At 36.6% G+C, this 15888-nt stretch overlaps 1 protein-coding gene across 3 annotated transcripts in view; it reads right to left on the bottom strand.

Annotated features, from left to right (window-relative positions):
- Positions 1-15888, bottom strand: part of Kiaa1109 (KIAA1109 ortholog) — a 189899-nt gene that overhangs the window by 125919 nt on the left and 48092 nt on the right. For all 3 annotated transcript variants that reach the window (XM_028763894.1, XM_028763886.1, XM_028763876.1), the window contains exons 16-22: positions 14724-14879; positions 13964-14061; positions 11455-11633; positions 11202-11308; positions 10085-10293; positions 3893-4120; positions 1666-1803 (exon numbers count right to left, since the gene is read on the bottom strand). In XM_028763894.1, coding sequence (XP_028619727.1) covers positions 1666-1803; positions 3893-4120; positions 10085-10293; positions 11202-11308; positions 11455-11633; positions 13964-14061; positions 14724-14879 — 1115 coding nt within the window. The remainder of the gene's footprint in view (positions 1-1665; positions 1804-3892; positions 4121-10084; positions 10294-11201; positions 11309-11454; positions 11634-13963; positions 14062-14723; positions 14880-15888) is intronic.

Here is a 15888-nt window from a genome sequence, read left to right as displayed (position 1 = left end):
GTGCCAAAAATGGGGCCTGCATGGGCCTGCACCTGGTCCTCCAAGTGTCTCTTATGGCTATTAGCTTGGTGTGTTTTGTAAGACACCTGAGTTTGGGAATAGGTGTTTCTCTGACTCATTTGCCTCATCTTAGAACTCTTTCCTCCTTTTGGGTTTCCTGGTCCAGCCTCTACAGAAGGGCTTTTGCCTTTTTTTATTCTATCGTGTTTTGTCCTGTTTGGCTGTTGTTTCCTGGAGGCCTTCTTTGAAAACAAAATGGAGGGGGAGTGGATCTGGGGTATACTTGGGGAAGCTGGGAGGAGTGGTGGGAGGGGAAACTGTGGTCAGGATGTGTTGTATGAAAAAAAAAAATCTATTTTCAATAAAGAGAAAAAAATTTCAACTTAAAAATAAATAAAATTTCCAAACTAGCCATAGATGTTGTCTCATGCCTAGAATTCCAGCACTCAAGAGGCTAAGAACAGAAGATTACAAAAGTCTACAAATAAAAATATAATCAGTTGTGGTTAAAGCAAAAAGTAAAAATGACCATCCTTTTGTAAAATAAAAGTGATCAGTGACTGCACATGATCCATTATAAGTTGCCGGGAGCCAAACCCAGGAAACTACCTGCTGTCCTAAGAGAACCTCAGGAAACTACCTGCTGTTCTGGAAAGCCTTGTCAGTACAAGGTTAAGAAAGGACGTTCTCGGGTCTCAGGTCCCAGGATCTTAAAGAACGTCCGGCATTTCCTGGGAGCTGGTTATAACAGTGGGATGGTCTGGGGCAATAAGCATATGATACAGTGGAATGATCTGGGGCAATAAGCATTCAATAGTGGAATAGCCCTAAGCAATGACCCTCACCCAAACTTCCTGGTTTGCTGTGTCTTTATAACCTATCCCCAATATTAAAGTTTCAGAGCTTGATCAGAACCCCAGACTTGCTCTCATTTCTTGTGTCTCGTGTCCCTTCATTCTTTCACCCCCTTCCCTAAGGTCGCGTCGAATCCCCGAGGGCCGGCAATAAGTGATCAACCACTAATGGTTTGGAGACCTGCATTTTTATTTTCATGTATTTGCCTGACATTAAACTCCAATTGTATTTTGGCATCACATATGTGTACTAGCAAGTAGCAATACAAGCTGCTTGACATTTAAAAAATAGTAGTGACAATCTGCCAGGAAATAGAATAAATCTTCATTAGGTTAGAGCCACTGGTTCTCTTCCAGAAGAGTCCCAAAAAGTAATGATGAGGGAACTTTCAAGATATTTCAAGATATTGTCTAGGTTTATTAGTTGAGAATTAAATCATTGAACATGTGTGTTTTATGGTACTAGTTAACAGAAATCATTCCCTTCTATAAACATCAGAAAGTCATGAACTATTTCATTCCATTTCTAAACATAATTAAGATCACATAAATAAGGACTAGCACAAACAAAAAAATTAACTCTACAAACAGCTTTTATATATATATATATATGTATATATATACATATATATATATATATATATATATATATATATATACATATATATATATACATACACACACACACACAGCACTATAGTGAAGCTAAAAATCTATTTTAAAAAAGAACCAATATGGAAGCTAATACTATTTTGACTATATATTAATGATAAATATCTTAAATCATTACCATATGTCACTGTGAAATTACCTGATAATTATCACTGACAAACACATTCAGGGGTGACAGGACAAGTTGCAGCATGGTCTCTCTGAATCCTTTTTTCATTTCAAAACATAGTCTTTCCAAGAATGCTGTTGGGCACTCAGGACCATCAGTGGTTCCATGCTAGAGTTAAACAAAACATTACCATCAAAACACAAAGTTCAAAATAACAATTATCATGATTAAAAGACTTTGAATCTTCAACAGGAAAAATAGTGCATAGTGACCAAACAAATTGTTCTGCCCTTTATAACAACATAAGAACTAGCAGTACTATGCAATGGTTGTATATATGACTGCAACACAGTGCTCCAGAGTCCCCTCTCATTGTATGGGTCTGAAGCTCCTGGCTTCTTGTGTTAAGCCAAGTTAGCCTCAATAAGCTCAGGAACAGCAAAGTAAAGCAGAACCAAACTAAATTCTAAATCCAAACCTATAACACAATTCAACCTCCAAGGTCAAACCTGAACCTCTTTTTTTCTTTCCTTTCTTTTTTTCCCGAATGCCCCAAACTGGTTTGTGTCCTCATGATAAAAATTTTAAAAATGTAAGGTGAGGATATGGAGCAAGAGAAACACTCCTCCATTGCTGCTGGGAGGTTGAGCTTGTAAAACCACTTTGGAAATCAATTTGGTAGGTTCTCAGAAAACTGGGAATAGTTCTACCTCAAGACTCACCTAAATCACTCCTGGGTATATATCCAAAAGGTGCCCTACCATCCTACAAGGACATTTGTTCAACTATGTTCATAGAAACTTTATTCATAATAGACAGAAACTGGAAATAATCTAGATGTCCCTCAAATAAAGATGGATAAAGAAAATATGGTACATCTTTACAATCAAATACTACTCAGCTATTAAAAACAAGGACATCATGAAATTTGCAGGCAAATGGAACAAGAAAATATCATCCTGAGTGAGGTAACCCAATCCCAAAAGGACATGCATAGTATGATTTCACTTATAAGTGGATATTGACCATAAACTACAGGATGCCTAGACTACACTCCACAGATTCAAGGATGCTGGATAGGAAGGAGGGCACAAGCAAGGATGCTTGAGTCTCAAGGAAGGGAGAATGGAATGGTCATGGAAGGCAGATGGAGGGAAGGATCTGGATGGGAGAAATCAGGAGGGGAATCTGAGGATTTCATGGTAGGGTCTGGTAAGGGGCAGGTGGGATGGCCAGATGACCATGAGAATGAATGGAATCTGCAATTGACAAGAGGTGGGTGGAGGAGGGGAGGGAACTGGCAGGGGGTATCTCCAGAAAGAGATGGAGACCTGGGATACAGGAGGCACCTAATAATCAACGGGGGTATCTTTAGTTGTGACTCACAGCATTAGGGTTATATAGCCTGGGGAGTCTGCCTCCAATGGCCAGGCAGGGACCCAGTGGAGCAATAGGGGCACCAACCCTCCCACAAAACTTTCAACCCAAAACTTATCCTGTCGACAAGAAATGCAGGGCCTGGGGATGGAGCAGAGACTGAGGGAATAGCCAACTAATAACCGGCCCAACATGAGACCCATCCCATAGACAAATACCAAATATTCTGTTGTGCTTGCAGACAGGAGTCTAGCATGGCTGTCCTCTGAGAAGCTCCACCGCCAATTGACTCACACAGGTGCAAACACCCACGGCCAAACAGGGATGGAGCTTGGGGACTCTTATGGAAGAATAGGAGGAAGGACTGCAGGCCCCCAAAGACCAACAGAATCAACTAAACTGGACCCTTGGGGTGCTCAGAGACTGGACCACCAACCAAATAACATACACAGGGTGGACCTAGGCCTCCCTGCACATGTAGCAGATGTGCTACTTGGTCTTCATGTGGCTCCCAAACAACTGGACAGGGGACTATCCTAAAAGCTGTGGCCTGTATGTGGGATATGTTCTTCTAGCTGGGCTGCTTTGTCTCACCCTAGTGGGAGAGGAAGTGTCTAGACTCGCAGAGACTTGAAGTGCTAAAGTGGTGGGATACCCAGGGGGGCCCCAACCAGCTCAGAGGAGGAGAGGGGTAGACGGGGGAAGGATTGTGGGAGGAGGTGACTGAGAGGAGGGTAGTGAGTGGAAAGTAAAGTGAATAAATAAAAAGTAAATTAAAAAATAAATTAAAAAAGAAAATGTAAAGTTCTAAGATATACAGCTACCTATGCTAGACAGATATCATAATATAACCCTGATCATTCTGACCTTAGACACTTACCACAGGAAGGCGCCCATGAACTTTATACAAATTAACAAGTACAGTAATATCCCAGGGCCGCAAGGCAAGCGGATGGATTGACTTAGCTGAACTTTCATTTTCCCTTTTGTCACTGTCCATTCCAACAGCAGTCCACCCAGAACTGGAGGATGTTGACAGTGACAGGACAGGGCTTGAAATGACCTCCTCGAAGTCCATGTACATGTCATCTTCTCCAAAGTAGTTTTCCTGTAAGTATTTAAACAAGCTATCACTAATAAGAGAGGGGCCTCTGTGCCCTATTATATAATATGCATCTCACTAAACTGTTGTATTTAACTAAAAGCATCAGGTCTACTTAAGTCATATGAAAAAGTGTATTTCTCTTAATGTATTCTGCATTAAAATATGCAATAGAGCAAAGCTCCTAGCCAATTTACAAAAATTTAGGTCCTCAAAGATACCTCTGAAGGTCTGAAGGGCTCAATGGTTTTCAATCTTTGCTTCTCAAAGTTATGATACAATCCCAGGAAAATATTCTGAGCAAAGCAGATCCATTCACTGAAAACTAATTTGGCCAAGTCCAATTAAACAAATATATAATCATATATTCCAGTTAGAATATTTCTTAGAAATATTCAAAAGCTCTTAGCATACAGCTTATTATTATTAATAAAGCATAATTTACTAACAGTTATCAAATTTCTTTTCACATAGCTCATTGATTTTTACTTTATATACAAGAGTTTATAGTAATAGTCTGATTTCCTTACATTTGTAAATAAAATTGTCTTAAACAAATTTAGTTTTGATTGAAGTTCTCTTTTCCCATTGACTATAAATTTCCATTTTACCTATTTGATCTGTGAGTATGAAAGGAAATCTGTTAAGTATTACCATTGTTAGTTACATTGTTAAGTATGAGAACCAAGTCAGTAGTTTGGCATATTTTGTACCGCTGGTTAATGACAAATCTATTTTATGACTAGGTTAAAAATATCAGGCCACAGAACCTTCTCCTAGGAAAGGATATTCTCTTGGCTCATATAATAGAAAGACTAAAATTAAAATCCTACTACTATTGACTCAACCAGTACCTTTCCCTCTTTTCTCTAGACCTGTCCACCTATAAATAGCACAGATGCAACCTAAAACTTTGCTCACTGTCCTTATAAAACAGGATAAAAAGCATGAATAAAAAATGAACACTGTTATATCTTAACTCCAACATTAAATTTCATGTGTATGCATGTGTGCTAGATATGTGTAGCATATGAACATGTGGTGCACACACATGCAGAGGTCAGGGGACTATGCTGAGTGTCCTCCGCTGCTGCTATCCTTATTCTCTGAGAACAGTTTTACTGGTCTGCAGGATCACCATTCAACTAGGCTGGTTGCCCAGTATGTTTCCAGGACCCACACACAATCACACATGACTTCTTATGTGGGTGCTCAGGATTCCACTCAGGGGCTTATGTTTGCATAGCAAGCTTCTTTACCGACTGAGTCATTTCCACAGGCTCTATAATATTAAATTTATAAAAACAAATGTGTTTCCTATTCAAACTCAAAATTCAAACCATTAGTTTTCTGTTCTCAAAACACACACCATCCCAGTCCTGGAGACAAGTTCAGCAGGAATGTAACAGGAATGGAGACCAGACAAGTATCAAGTAGATAAAAATTCTTCAAGTCATTTTATCTGTAAACAATTTTCTGATCCAAATATCTGAGCCTCACCTTCCTACAAGCCAACCAACAAACCATCCGTCCTACTCAGTGATGGCACCAATGAACCACAAGAAGCACCAGCTTGGCACAGTAATTCTAAGGGTGCAGAGGTAGCATGCATGCCTTAGTGGTAACCAATAACCCTCTACCTGGACTTAAGACCTGCTCAACAAGAAGGACATTATGCCTAGTACTGGAAACCTAGCTAATTATTCAATGTTGTAAAATTGTGGAGTTTTTTTTTTAATGAGATTGTGTCTTTGTGTCTCCCAGAAATGTCAAGTACCACACTCAATGTCTCCCAACATGAATGCCTGAACATGAACTAAACAAGGATACCACTGGACATGCAAAAGTAGATAGAAAAAGCCCATGAGGCTGCAAAACTCCACAAAGAACTAGAGGTAACTGAGGAATGCTGAGAGCAGAAGAAATCGTCTTCTCCAGGGAAGAATACATCAATTGGTTCTATTTAGGAATGTATATGTGTATGATGTGTGTGTGTACATACAATAACAATAAAATGAGGCCATGAATTTGAAAGACCAAGGAGGACTTCTGGGAAGGTTTAGGGGAGGAAATGAATAGGACAAATGCAACTATATTAATCTCAAAAAAAGAGAGAAAGAGGAAGTCAGGAATTTTGGCTCATCCAGTAACCTAAGTACTCAAGAGACTTCAGAGACTTTAAAGCATGCACCCCCTGTGTTCTTCTTAGAGTTCCTTATCATGGAGATAAAGCTAGGACCAGTGTTTTTGTGGATCTGGCATCCCTTTTTCAAATACAACCAAATATAGAGAGGTTTTTTTGTATGTTATTTATAAATTAAATGAATCTTTATACTTTTCATCTACATATGTGAATTTGGCATATTTGATGCATAAATTATGTAGATAATGCCTACCTTGAAAAGTTTTAGAGTTCTATCGTGGAGAAGACACCAATAGAACAGAAGGTAAGAATACTTGAGACATAACATCATACTCTTACCAGCATGATATGCTTTCAAGTTCACAAGTCAGAAATTTAAAGAATCACACAAAGAAGCATTGAGTTCACTGAACTAGACAAATTTTTGCCTAAAATTTTTACATATTTAATATCAAGTCATGATTTTTATAACTTGTTTTACATATTTCACAGAAGCTCTAAGTTATTAGATAATTCAGATTCTAAAACTTTTTTAATTGCAAGAAAAACTTTTGATACCACAAAAAAAAGAATTACAGCAAAACACAATATAGCAATAGGACAAATTTTTGGAGTAGAAGTTATATTGTATGAATTAAGTCATATGCTACTTTTCTGTGTTTTCATTTTCATCATATTCAAACATTGTTGTTGAGTCAGCACATTACAGAAAAACCTACAGGAACAAGGGAGGAAAGAGGAACCCATCATCCTGGAGTCCGGCTGAAACTTCTCACCAGAAGAGACAAGAATGCCAGCACAATTAACATTTGCTACAAAGACTGTCTACATAGAAATATTCCCTGACATAAAAATATTTCAAATAAAAATGTTAAAATAGCAACACACTATACTTGAGGCATAAGTATATACTGACTTACTCATTTCCCATATGTAAACCCATAATTTTATAGCCATTTCATGGACAGGACTATAACTAGCCTTCACAGTTTTGTTGTTTTTAATCTTAACTCTCTGCACAGCCCCTCGCACCTATGGTTTTACCTCATCAGCTATAATCAAATCTAAGGCATCTCAGAAGCTACCTCAAGGTCTCACTGACTCCTTAGCAGTTCACTGAGCTATAATTTTGGAAGCCCTGTGATGGTTAATCTCATTTCAACTTGATGAGATTAATAAATACCATTAAAGTATACACTTTTGGGTTCACCTATGAGAGTATTTCCAGGAAAGTTTAACTGGACAGAAAAGAGCTACCTGGATGTGGGTGACACTACCCTATGAACATCCAAGAACACCAGCAATCATCTCTCTCTGCTTTCCAACTAGATGTAATGTACCAGGAAACTGTGGACTGTGCATCTACTTTCTTGGACATGCACTCACAAAACAGGGTAGCTGTGATGGCCTACAAAAATCCTGGCTTACAGCCACAGCAACCAATCAAGCAGGATACAGCTCATAGCTATATCTGTGGTAACGGTGATGAAGATACTAACATTCCATGGTGAAAAGGTGGGGGGTGTTACAAGATCCTCACCTAAGATTGTGCTCCAGCTGCATGTGGTTCTGGAGGGTGCTACAGAATATAGGATAGGGCAGACTGACTAAGGGTAGTGAGACTTTAGTGGTGCAGCTTTTCATTATTGAAAATGCTAGAGGTGAGACTCCATAGTGGTGAAGCCACCTTAGAGTTCCCCATGCTTCTATTAAGTAACCCCAGTAAGCCCACTGGTTCACCAAGCCAGAGCTAGATACAATCCTTTCTTTGGTCTGATGGTGCCCTCTGTATCCAGTCATTATGTCTTCCTAGAAAATGTCATATAAGAAATTCCAATTTAACTAAGCTTTCAATAACCAAATCTCTACAGTTGTAAAACTAAAAGGGGATGACACTATAAAATTAGATCCACAAAAACATCTTTGTCACAAGGAATCTACTGATGTTGAAGAGAATTTCTCTTTAATCAGATATAGTTTACATCTAACAGAAAAATAAAAACAAGGTTGTAAACTCCTGAGAAAACAGTTTCATGAAGTTCATACAACTGATGTCACAAAGCTGCTCTAATCATAAGCAAGAAAGACTGCTAGCTATACAACAGGATTTGATGGATTATAACATATATCAGAAATAAATAATAAATTAGTAAGACTTGATGATGACTTACCTCTTAAGACATTTTAAAAATGTGATATGAATATAAAGAGAGCAAAAATATCTCTAGGACAGTCAGTCCTCGAATATTTTTCCAGAATTAGCCCCTGGAATAGTAAGTGATTAGCCATACCTCAGGGATTAACCTGGAAGTGCTATCCTCCTATGCAGTTAACCTACATCAGTGGAAAAGTTATGCCAAAAGGAAGCAGCCCCGGATTCATTCTTCATTCCAAAATATGGTGCACATCCACATAAAACTTAATTTGTTTTAAATAATTTGGATTAGTTTGAGATAGATCAGTTTTTATTTGTAAAGTATAGCTTAAAAGAAATCTTAGCTAATTGTGCTCAAATATTAAGTGGTACTTTTGTTATATTAGTTATAATATATTAAAATGTATCCATAAATCTATCTTCTTCGATTTATTCCTTTAGCATCTATTCCTCTAGCAACTATTACTAACTGGATGTCTGTATGTAGAAGAATACAAATAGATTCAGTATCAATCACCCTGCACAAAACTCAACTCCAAATAAACTAAGGACCTCAACATAAGACCAAATACCCTGAATCTGACAGAAGAGAAAGTAGGGTTAGAATGAACTCATTGGCATAGGAAAAGACTTCCTGAACAGGACACTGATAGCACAGTCAACAAGATCAACAATGAATAAATGAACCCAAACGAAGCTGAAAAGCTTCCATATGGCAAAGGACACAATTGCTCAGACAAAGCACCAGCTTACAGAGTGGGAAAAGGTCTTGAGCAATTAAACATCTGATAGACGCTTAGTATCTAGATTATACAGAAGTATAAAAGCTGAAAATCAAGAAAGCAACATAATTTAAAACAAGGTACAGAACTAAACAGAAAGTTGTCAAATGATGAAACACAAATGGCTGAGAAACACTTTAAACATCGTCAACATTCTTAGCCATCAACAAAATACAAATATAACTATGTGAGATTTTATCTTATTCCAGTCAGAATGACCAAAATGAATAAAACAATGGCAGCTCATGCTGGCAAACATATGAAATGAAGGGAACACCCATCCATTGCTAGTGGGAGTGTAATCTTGTAGAGTAAGTACTCCATTATGAAAATCAATATAGTGGTTGCTCAAGGAACTGGGAATAGATCTATGTCAAGATCAAGCTATAAAAGTCGTGGGCATATACCCAAAGAACTCAACATCCTACTACAGAAATACTTGTTCATGGCCATTGCTGCTCTATTAATAATAACTAGAAATTGGAACAGCCTAGATATCCATAAAATGTTAAATGGATAATAAAAGTGTGATGGATTTATACAACAAAATAGTATTCAGCTATTTCTGGATTTTCTTTTTGTTACTAGATTTATTCGTTTGTTTGGTTTTTTTTTTGAAAGAAAGAGAGGGAGAAATATATAAAGCTGGGTTTGTAGGGAGGTGGGGAAGGTCTAAGAGGAGTTAGGGAAGGGAAAAATATGAAAAAATTATTTTCATAAAAAAAAAATCTAGTCATTGGGTCGGTAGGGGTGGGACAGAGTCTAGTTACATACATAAAATACTTAAACAACTATTTAAATCATCCAACTAGATATCCCTTATGGCTCTGATTTTCTATTATCACTGCTTAGCATATGTTTAAAAATGTTAAGTTTCCTTAAAATAATACCTTTATACATAAAAAGGCATTTAACAGAGGTCCATAGAGAGTTATCTGAGAATCTGGCGATAGTTCCATTTCTACATGAAGTTTATCAGGTGGAAGTTCTGAGGGATCAACAGGAGGGCGTGGTGACGTAGATGGAGAAGAAACAACTCTCTCTGATGTCTTCTGGGCTGGTCTTAATACAGATAGCATTGTTTCTTCCATTTCTGACACTGGAATAAATAGATAGAGGTGAAAAGATTAGTATGCCAGGAAAAAATAAAATGACTACTTAGAAGTGGCTGTTTAGAAGTTCTTCAAGAAAGTTATATAAAATTTCACTGTGTTTATATAAAAATCAAATAATCAAATACAGTATCTGTAATATTTAAGAAAAAAACCCTGAAAGACCAATAATGAAGAACAATGTATAAATTAGAATTTGGGAATAAATTCAATGGAAAGCACTCACCACACATCACATCATAAGTCCCTAAAACAGAAATTCAGGTCACAATAGGCACGAACTGTATTGAGGCATTAAAGTTGCTTTCATATAAATAGTTCTTTAAATATGTGTGATATTATTAAATACCATAAGTATGAACAATTATAAAAACTCTTTTTGAAACATAACAAATTAGAAAATACAAAGATAAAAAATCACTGAATTCCTGAATTCTTTTTCTGCACTCAGGAAGACAACACATTATCTTTGATAATCTATAAACTACATGATAGTTGTGAAAGTGCATTCAAAACTAACATTTCACTCAATTAGGCATCATAAATATACTATATAGCACACCATATTTTATAGTTCAGTTTTGCTATTTTTGCTTTGGTAGACCTTAGAAAAAAATATATCTCCCTAACTCTAAAATAAGTATAATTATATTATTCATGTCACAGAGTGCTAATAAAGATCAAATGGCATGATATAAGTAAGAAAACTGTTTGATTCTCTTTTTGATACAGAGTAAATGCTCAATAAAAATTATCTATAATTATTCCAAAATACTTAAAGGATACAAATTCATAGTCATTTGAGAATACACACGTCAATTAATTTTACATCTTCACTAAAGTATCATTAAAGCAGCAGTTGCTTCAAAACACAAATAATATTCAAAACACTTACATGACTGTTTTAGCTGTTCATCTGCTTTTTGTGGATAAATTGGATGCCAGGTATAATCAATGGTAAGCATGACACTTGGGACAGTCCAGCATTCAACCCAACCAGCCCTTCCAAATATAAACAACAACAAAATCTGTTCAGACACTTAATCTTCAGTTGTACAGAACACTAGTTGCACATAAAGCTTATTATTTGAAAGGAATTTCTCTACCTATGAGCACAAAATCCTCAGACCACTATGTTATGCGCTTACTTTTCCTGAGTAACGTTGCGCCACTTTGGTTTAACAGTTTTCTGGCCACTCTGACACTCAGCAGGAATACCAGTTTCAGGAACCATCTTATTTGGGTGACAATTCTTTACCAGCATAAATAATGAATATTTACTAGGGTGGCAATCTGGTAGAAATAAATGAAGATCAACATCTTCTCCCTAAAAAATAATTTATAATAATAATCAGTACAGTATAGTAGCATACTATATATACACTTAAATCTACCTATATAATCTTGAAAACAAACTGAAAATCAAATGACAAATTTTAAATACCACATTTACATGAAAAAACAGACAAATAACAGGAATAAGATTTAACAAAAATCTTACAGAAAAAAATTGCTTACAGAAAGCAATGCAGAGTGTATTTGGCACAATCCTAACACCTCTCGGGATGTTTAAACGATACATAGGGAGCTTATGAATTTCAAGTATGCTGCTCTGCCGAGCGTTGATGCGGTAGATACTACAGATAAAATTACCCATGGCCTGAGGTCAGTATTTCTATTTTGAGCAAGCTTCAAAAATGGCATATATAGCTTGATCATGCTAGCCCTTTTTGTCCTGGGAATAATTTTATTCCTACCCATTGTGTTAAAGCTTTTCTTCAACAACATCAACATGTTGGAAGCCAAGTACATGGCTTGAACTTGAAAATGGACTCCTAGACAGAGTTATTAAATTAACAGGCTGGCAAGCCAAGGACGGGTAAGATTTTTCACAGAGCCTTACCAACCTAAGACAGAAGTGCATTGCTTTTGATTATGCATATTCCATGACAGGTAAGGAAGTCTTGTCAGAACGACCTAAGATAGGCTCAGTCTTGTTAATTAAATAAAAAAGGAGGAGAGGTGGAGAGCCTTTGGGGCTGCTTGGCAAGAAGCTGGCATGGGCCAAGGACAAGAAAATGGGCTGCTTGGCAGGAATATGACATTGGCCAAGACAAAAAAGTAGGCTTCAGGCAGGAATCTGACATTAGGCTAGAACAAAGAAGTAATCTCAGGCAGGAACCTAAATATTAGGCTAGAACAAAGAAGTAATTTCAGACAGTAATCTAAATTTTAGGCTAGAACAAGGAAGTAAGCTTCAGACATGAAAATGACCTTGGGCTAGGATAGGGAAGTAGGCTCAGATACTTCAGTCATCCTGATAAACAGTTAGAAACTGTAATCACAGGAGTGTTCACATAATTAGATTTAATGCCTTGCTTTTCTTTATTTGTGTTTATTGTATTGCTTGTTCCTTGACTATTTTTGCATCTATTTTATTGCTAGACCCTCAACCTAGAATTCACCTTAATACTTGCACATAATCAAAATGGTATAAAAGCATAATGGAGGAGGGGGAAGATGGGATGGGGGTTCTAGGGAGGGGAAATGGGGAAAAGGGATGACATCTGTATTGTAAATAAATAAACTATCCGATAAAAAAAAAAGAAGAAGAAAGCAATGCAAAGTTTCCAAATAACAACTCAATGACTATTTTTGATGGTTGTTTATGGATATTACATAGTCCTCAATTTAAGAAAACCAAAACTTGTCTAATATAGGATCAGGTAGAATATGGTCCACAATTTCTGAACTTCATCTTGGTTGAGTTTCACTTTTTCTTATGGGTTCCCTATTCTTCTCATTTTAATGCCTAGTTTCGCAGCAGATAACACAATAGAATATGGTGGTTAAAAGAATGCTGCACCCTAAGCTACATTGTTAGAGTTCAATATCCAACTTGGCAACTCACTATCTGCATGAAATTTTATATAACCTGTTTCTCAAGTTTTATGCATCCTCTCTCCTATAAGACAATATAGCTCAAATTCTCTTCATTTTGTCATCTTCCTGCCTCTGGGTCCTGAATACTAGAATTATAGGACATGCCCAAATACATCTCAGTTTTCTAATATACAAATGCAGGTAACTACATCAAGAAGATTTTGTAAACACTAAATGAGTTACTATGCACACAGCACTCACAACAGTGTCTGGTTCATTTATAAAAGCTTAATAGGTGCTAATTGATCCTATCATTACTGCTGTTTTTACTACTATAATTCAAATAGTATTGTGATTGGTAATGCTTATCCATATATTAATATTAGATATGTCACAAAAATTTTAAACTTAGAAGTACATAATTACTGCCTTTTAGATAAAAGAAAGTACTGAATTTATGATTTAACTCGGAATCAATAGAAGAAAGCACAAAGTTTGTTTATAGCACATTACAGGTGGAAGGGGCTCTACCAACAATAGAGAAAAATTAAAGAGATCAGAAATTAATTCTAAGAAAATGGTTTACATTTTAGTTCAATTTCTTGGGGGCTGTTAACAAGAAGGACAGAGAAGGTCACTGACACTCAAGCTCCTGGTCCCTGATAGATGCTACAGTCTCAGGGGTGAAATGGATGGACAGGCACACACACAAGTTCTGGGAAATCAAATTTACTAGTAACCTGTGGAATAAACAATACAATCAATTATACGCACCCTTAAGGAGAATCTGGTATTACATGTAGCTGGAACAAAGTCCGTAAAAGGCAAAGAAAAGTCAATGTTCAGTGTTTCCCCACAGGCTGCCAGATACACTGTAAAAAGAAAAAGCAGATCTGCTTTAATGTCAACAAAATTTAAATGACAAAACTACATTAAATGTATACATAAATAAATCTAAAGCCAATTCCCAATTAGTCTGAGATAATATAGGAAAATCAGCTATAGTTGTTATAAGTGAAAGAAAAGAAAAGAGAAGCAGACTGAAAGAAAGGTGCTAATGTGAGCTAATCCTATAGAAGGTCTTCAATGGATGTGACCCTGAAGAAGACATTGACATAGGAGAGATACTCACCATGTGTAACACTGAATGGGGATCGACATGGGGATAACAGAGTGAAGAGAAGAGCTTTCAATACCAAGAAAAAAGGGGGGTTCTGATGCATAAGGTTTTGTGGCTAGGCAACCTTTGCGCCACTTATATAGTTTGGCTGGACTTACCTACCGAGGAGGCAGTGACTAACAGGACCAAAAACATATCTTATGGCTAGAAGGGAGCTTACTTTTTTGGCAAAGGCCTGAGTACTCAATCATCACAGGCACCTATAAAACTTCTGTCTTAAGAGACAGACCACAAGGGCACAATATCTGATTTCTAGGACAGAAGACAGAAGGCAGGAGGGTAATCCACTGAACTTTAACTGTTTTTGTTGGCACATCTTCATGAGTAGATGAGCCGAATTTCTAGCATTCTTACCATTTTCCTGTTGTTTAGTGGAACAGTCAATCCAGTTATGTTGATTGGCAGCCCAAATCATTTCGAACTGATGAAACATGATTTTAAAATTCCATGTGTATGGAACAAATGAGAAAATGTCTGGAGCATTATCACTAGACCAGTCTTGAATTAGATCTAAACATATCAGAGTACAGAACAAAAAACAAAATTAACTGAACATGCATGTGCACATGCATACATGTACACTTTCTAGTTTCTAAAAAATTCTTTTGTACATTAAAAAAAAGAATCTTTACACTTGTACACCTATTTCTTTGAATCCTCTTCTTATTATGTTTATTTTTACCTATTTTTTAATTGGGGGGGAGGCATGAGGGGCTTGGTATTTTCTAAGTGAACACTATCTCACAATAATAATTTTTCTTAATAACAAATACAGCTAAGCATAGTGGTGAACCCATTTAATCTCAGCACTCAGGAGGCAGAGGCAGAACATCTCTGTGAGTTCCAAGCCAGTCAACATGCATAAGTGAGATCCTGGCTTAAAAATTCGAAAAAATTATATATACATAGAGAGAGAGAGAAAGAAAGAAAAGAAACACCACTAATGTTTCTCTTGAAGTTTCAGATGAATATTTTTCACATTTGTTCATAAAATAAACATCGACTGAGTGTCTAGTGTCTGGCAGCCTTTGTTCTAGACTCTGGGACTGCATGAAATAAATAGTCTCAAAAATGATGAAAAAAAAATGCGGTCATCTTAAAGTTAAAAACAATCATCTTTGCTTATGTGTTATGTTTAAATTGTTGTTTAAAGGTGTTACATAAATGATGATGATATTGCTATTATAATTGTGTATGATATATGTGTCGGGCCATAATCATGCCACAGTGTACATATGAAGAATATTTTGTGGAGTCAGTTTTTCCTCTCACCTTTTCATAGGTTACAGGGATCAAACTCAAATCACCAGACATATGCAGCAAGCACTATTACACACTGAACCATCTCACTGGTCCCTAACTGCTGCTTTTAAGTTTGTGTTCACACATATAGTCTGTTTCTTTCTGGTATCTTAATTTTCTTTTAAACTTAGAAGCAAAAGCTCTCTGATTGATAATACTAGCTCTGGTATACAGTACTTCCCACAACCTTTTCTTCTGTCTTCCTATCACTTGTATG

Source organism: Grammomys surdaster, unplaced genomic scaffold, assembly GCF_004785775.1.
Source record: "Grammomys surdaster isolate TR1022 unplaced genomic scaffold, NIH_TR_1.0 62, whole genome shotgun sequence".
Taxonomy (NCBI): Eukaryota; Metazoa; Chordata; class Mammalia; order Rodentia; family Muridae; genus Grammomys; species Grammomys surdaster.
Note: the sequence above shows the minus strand (reverse complement) of the source record. Positions and strands in the feature narration are given on the sequence as shown.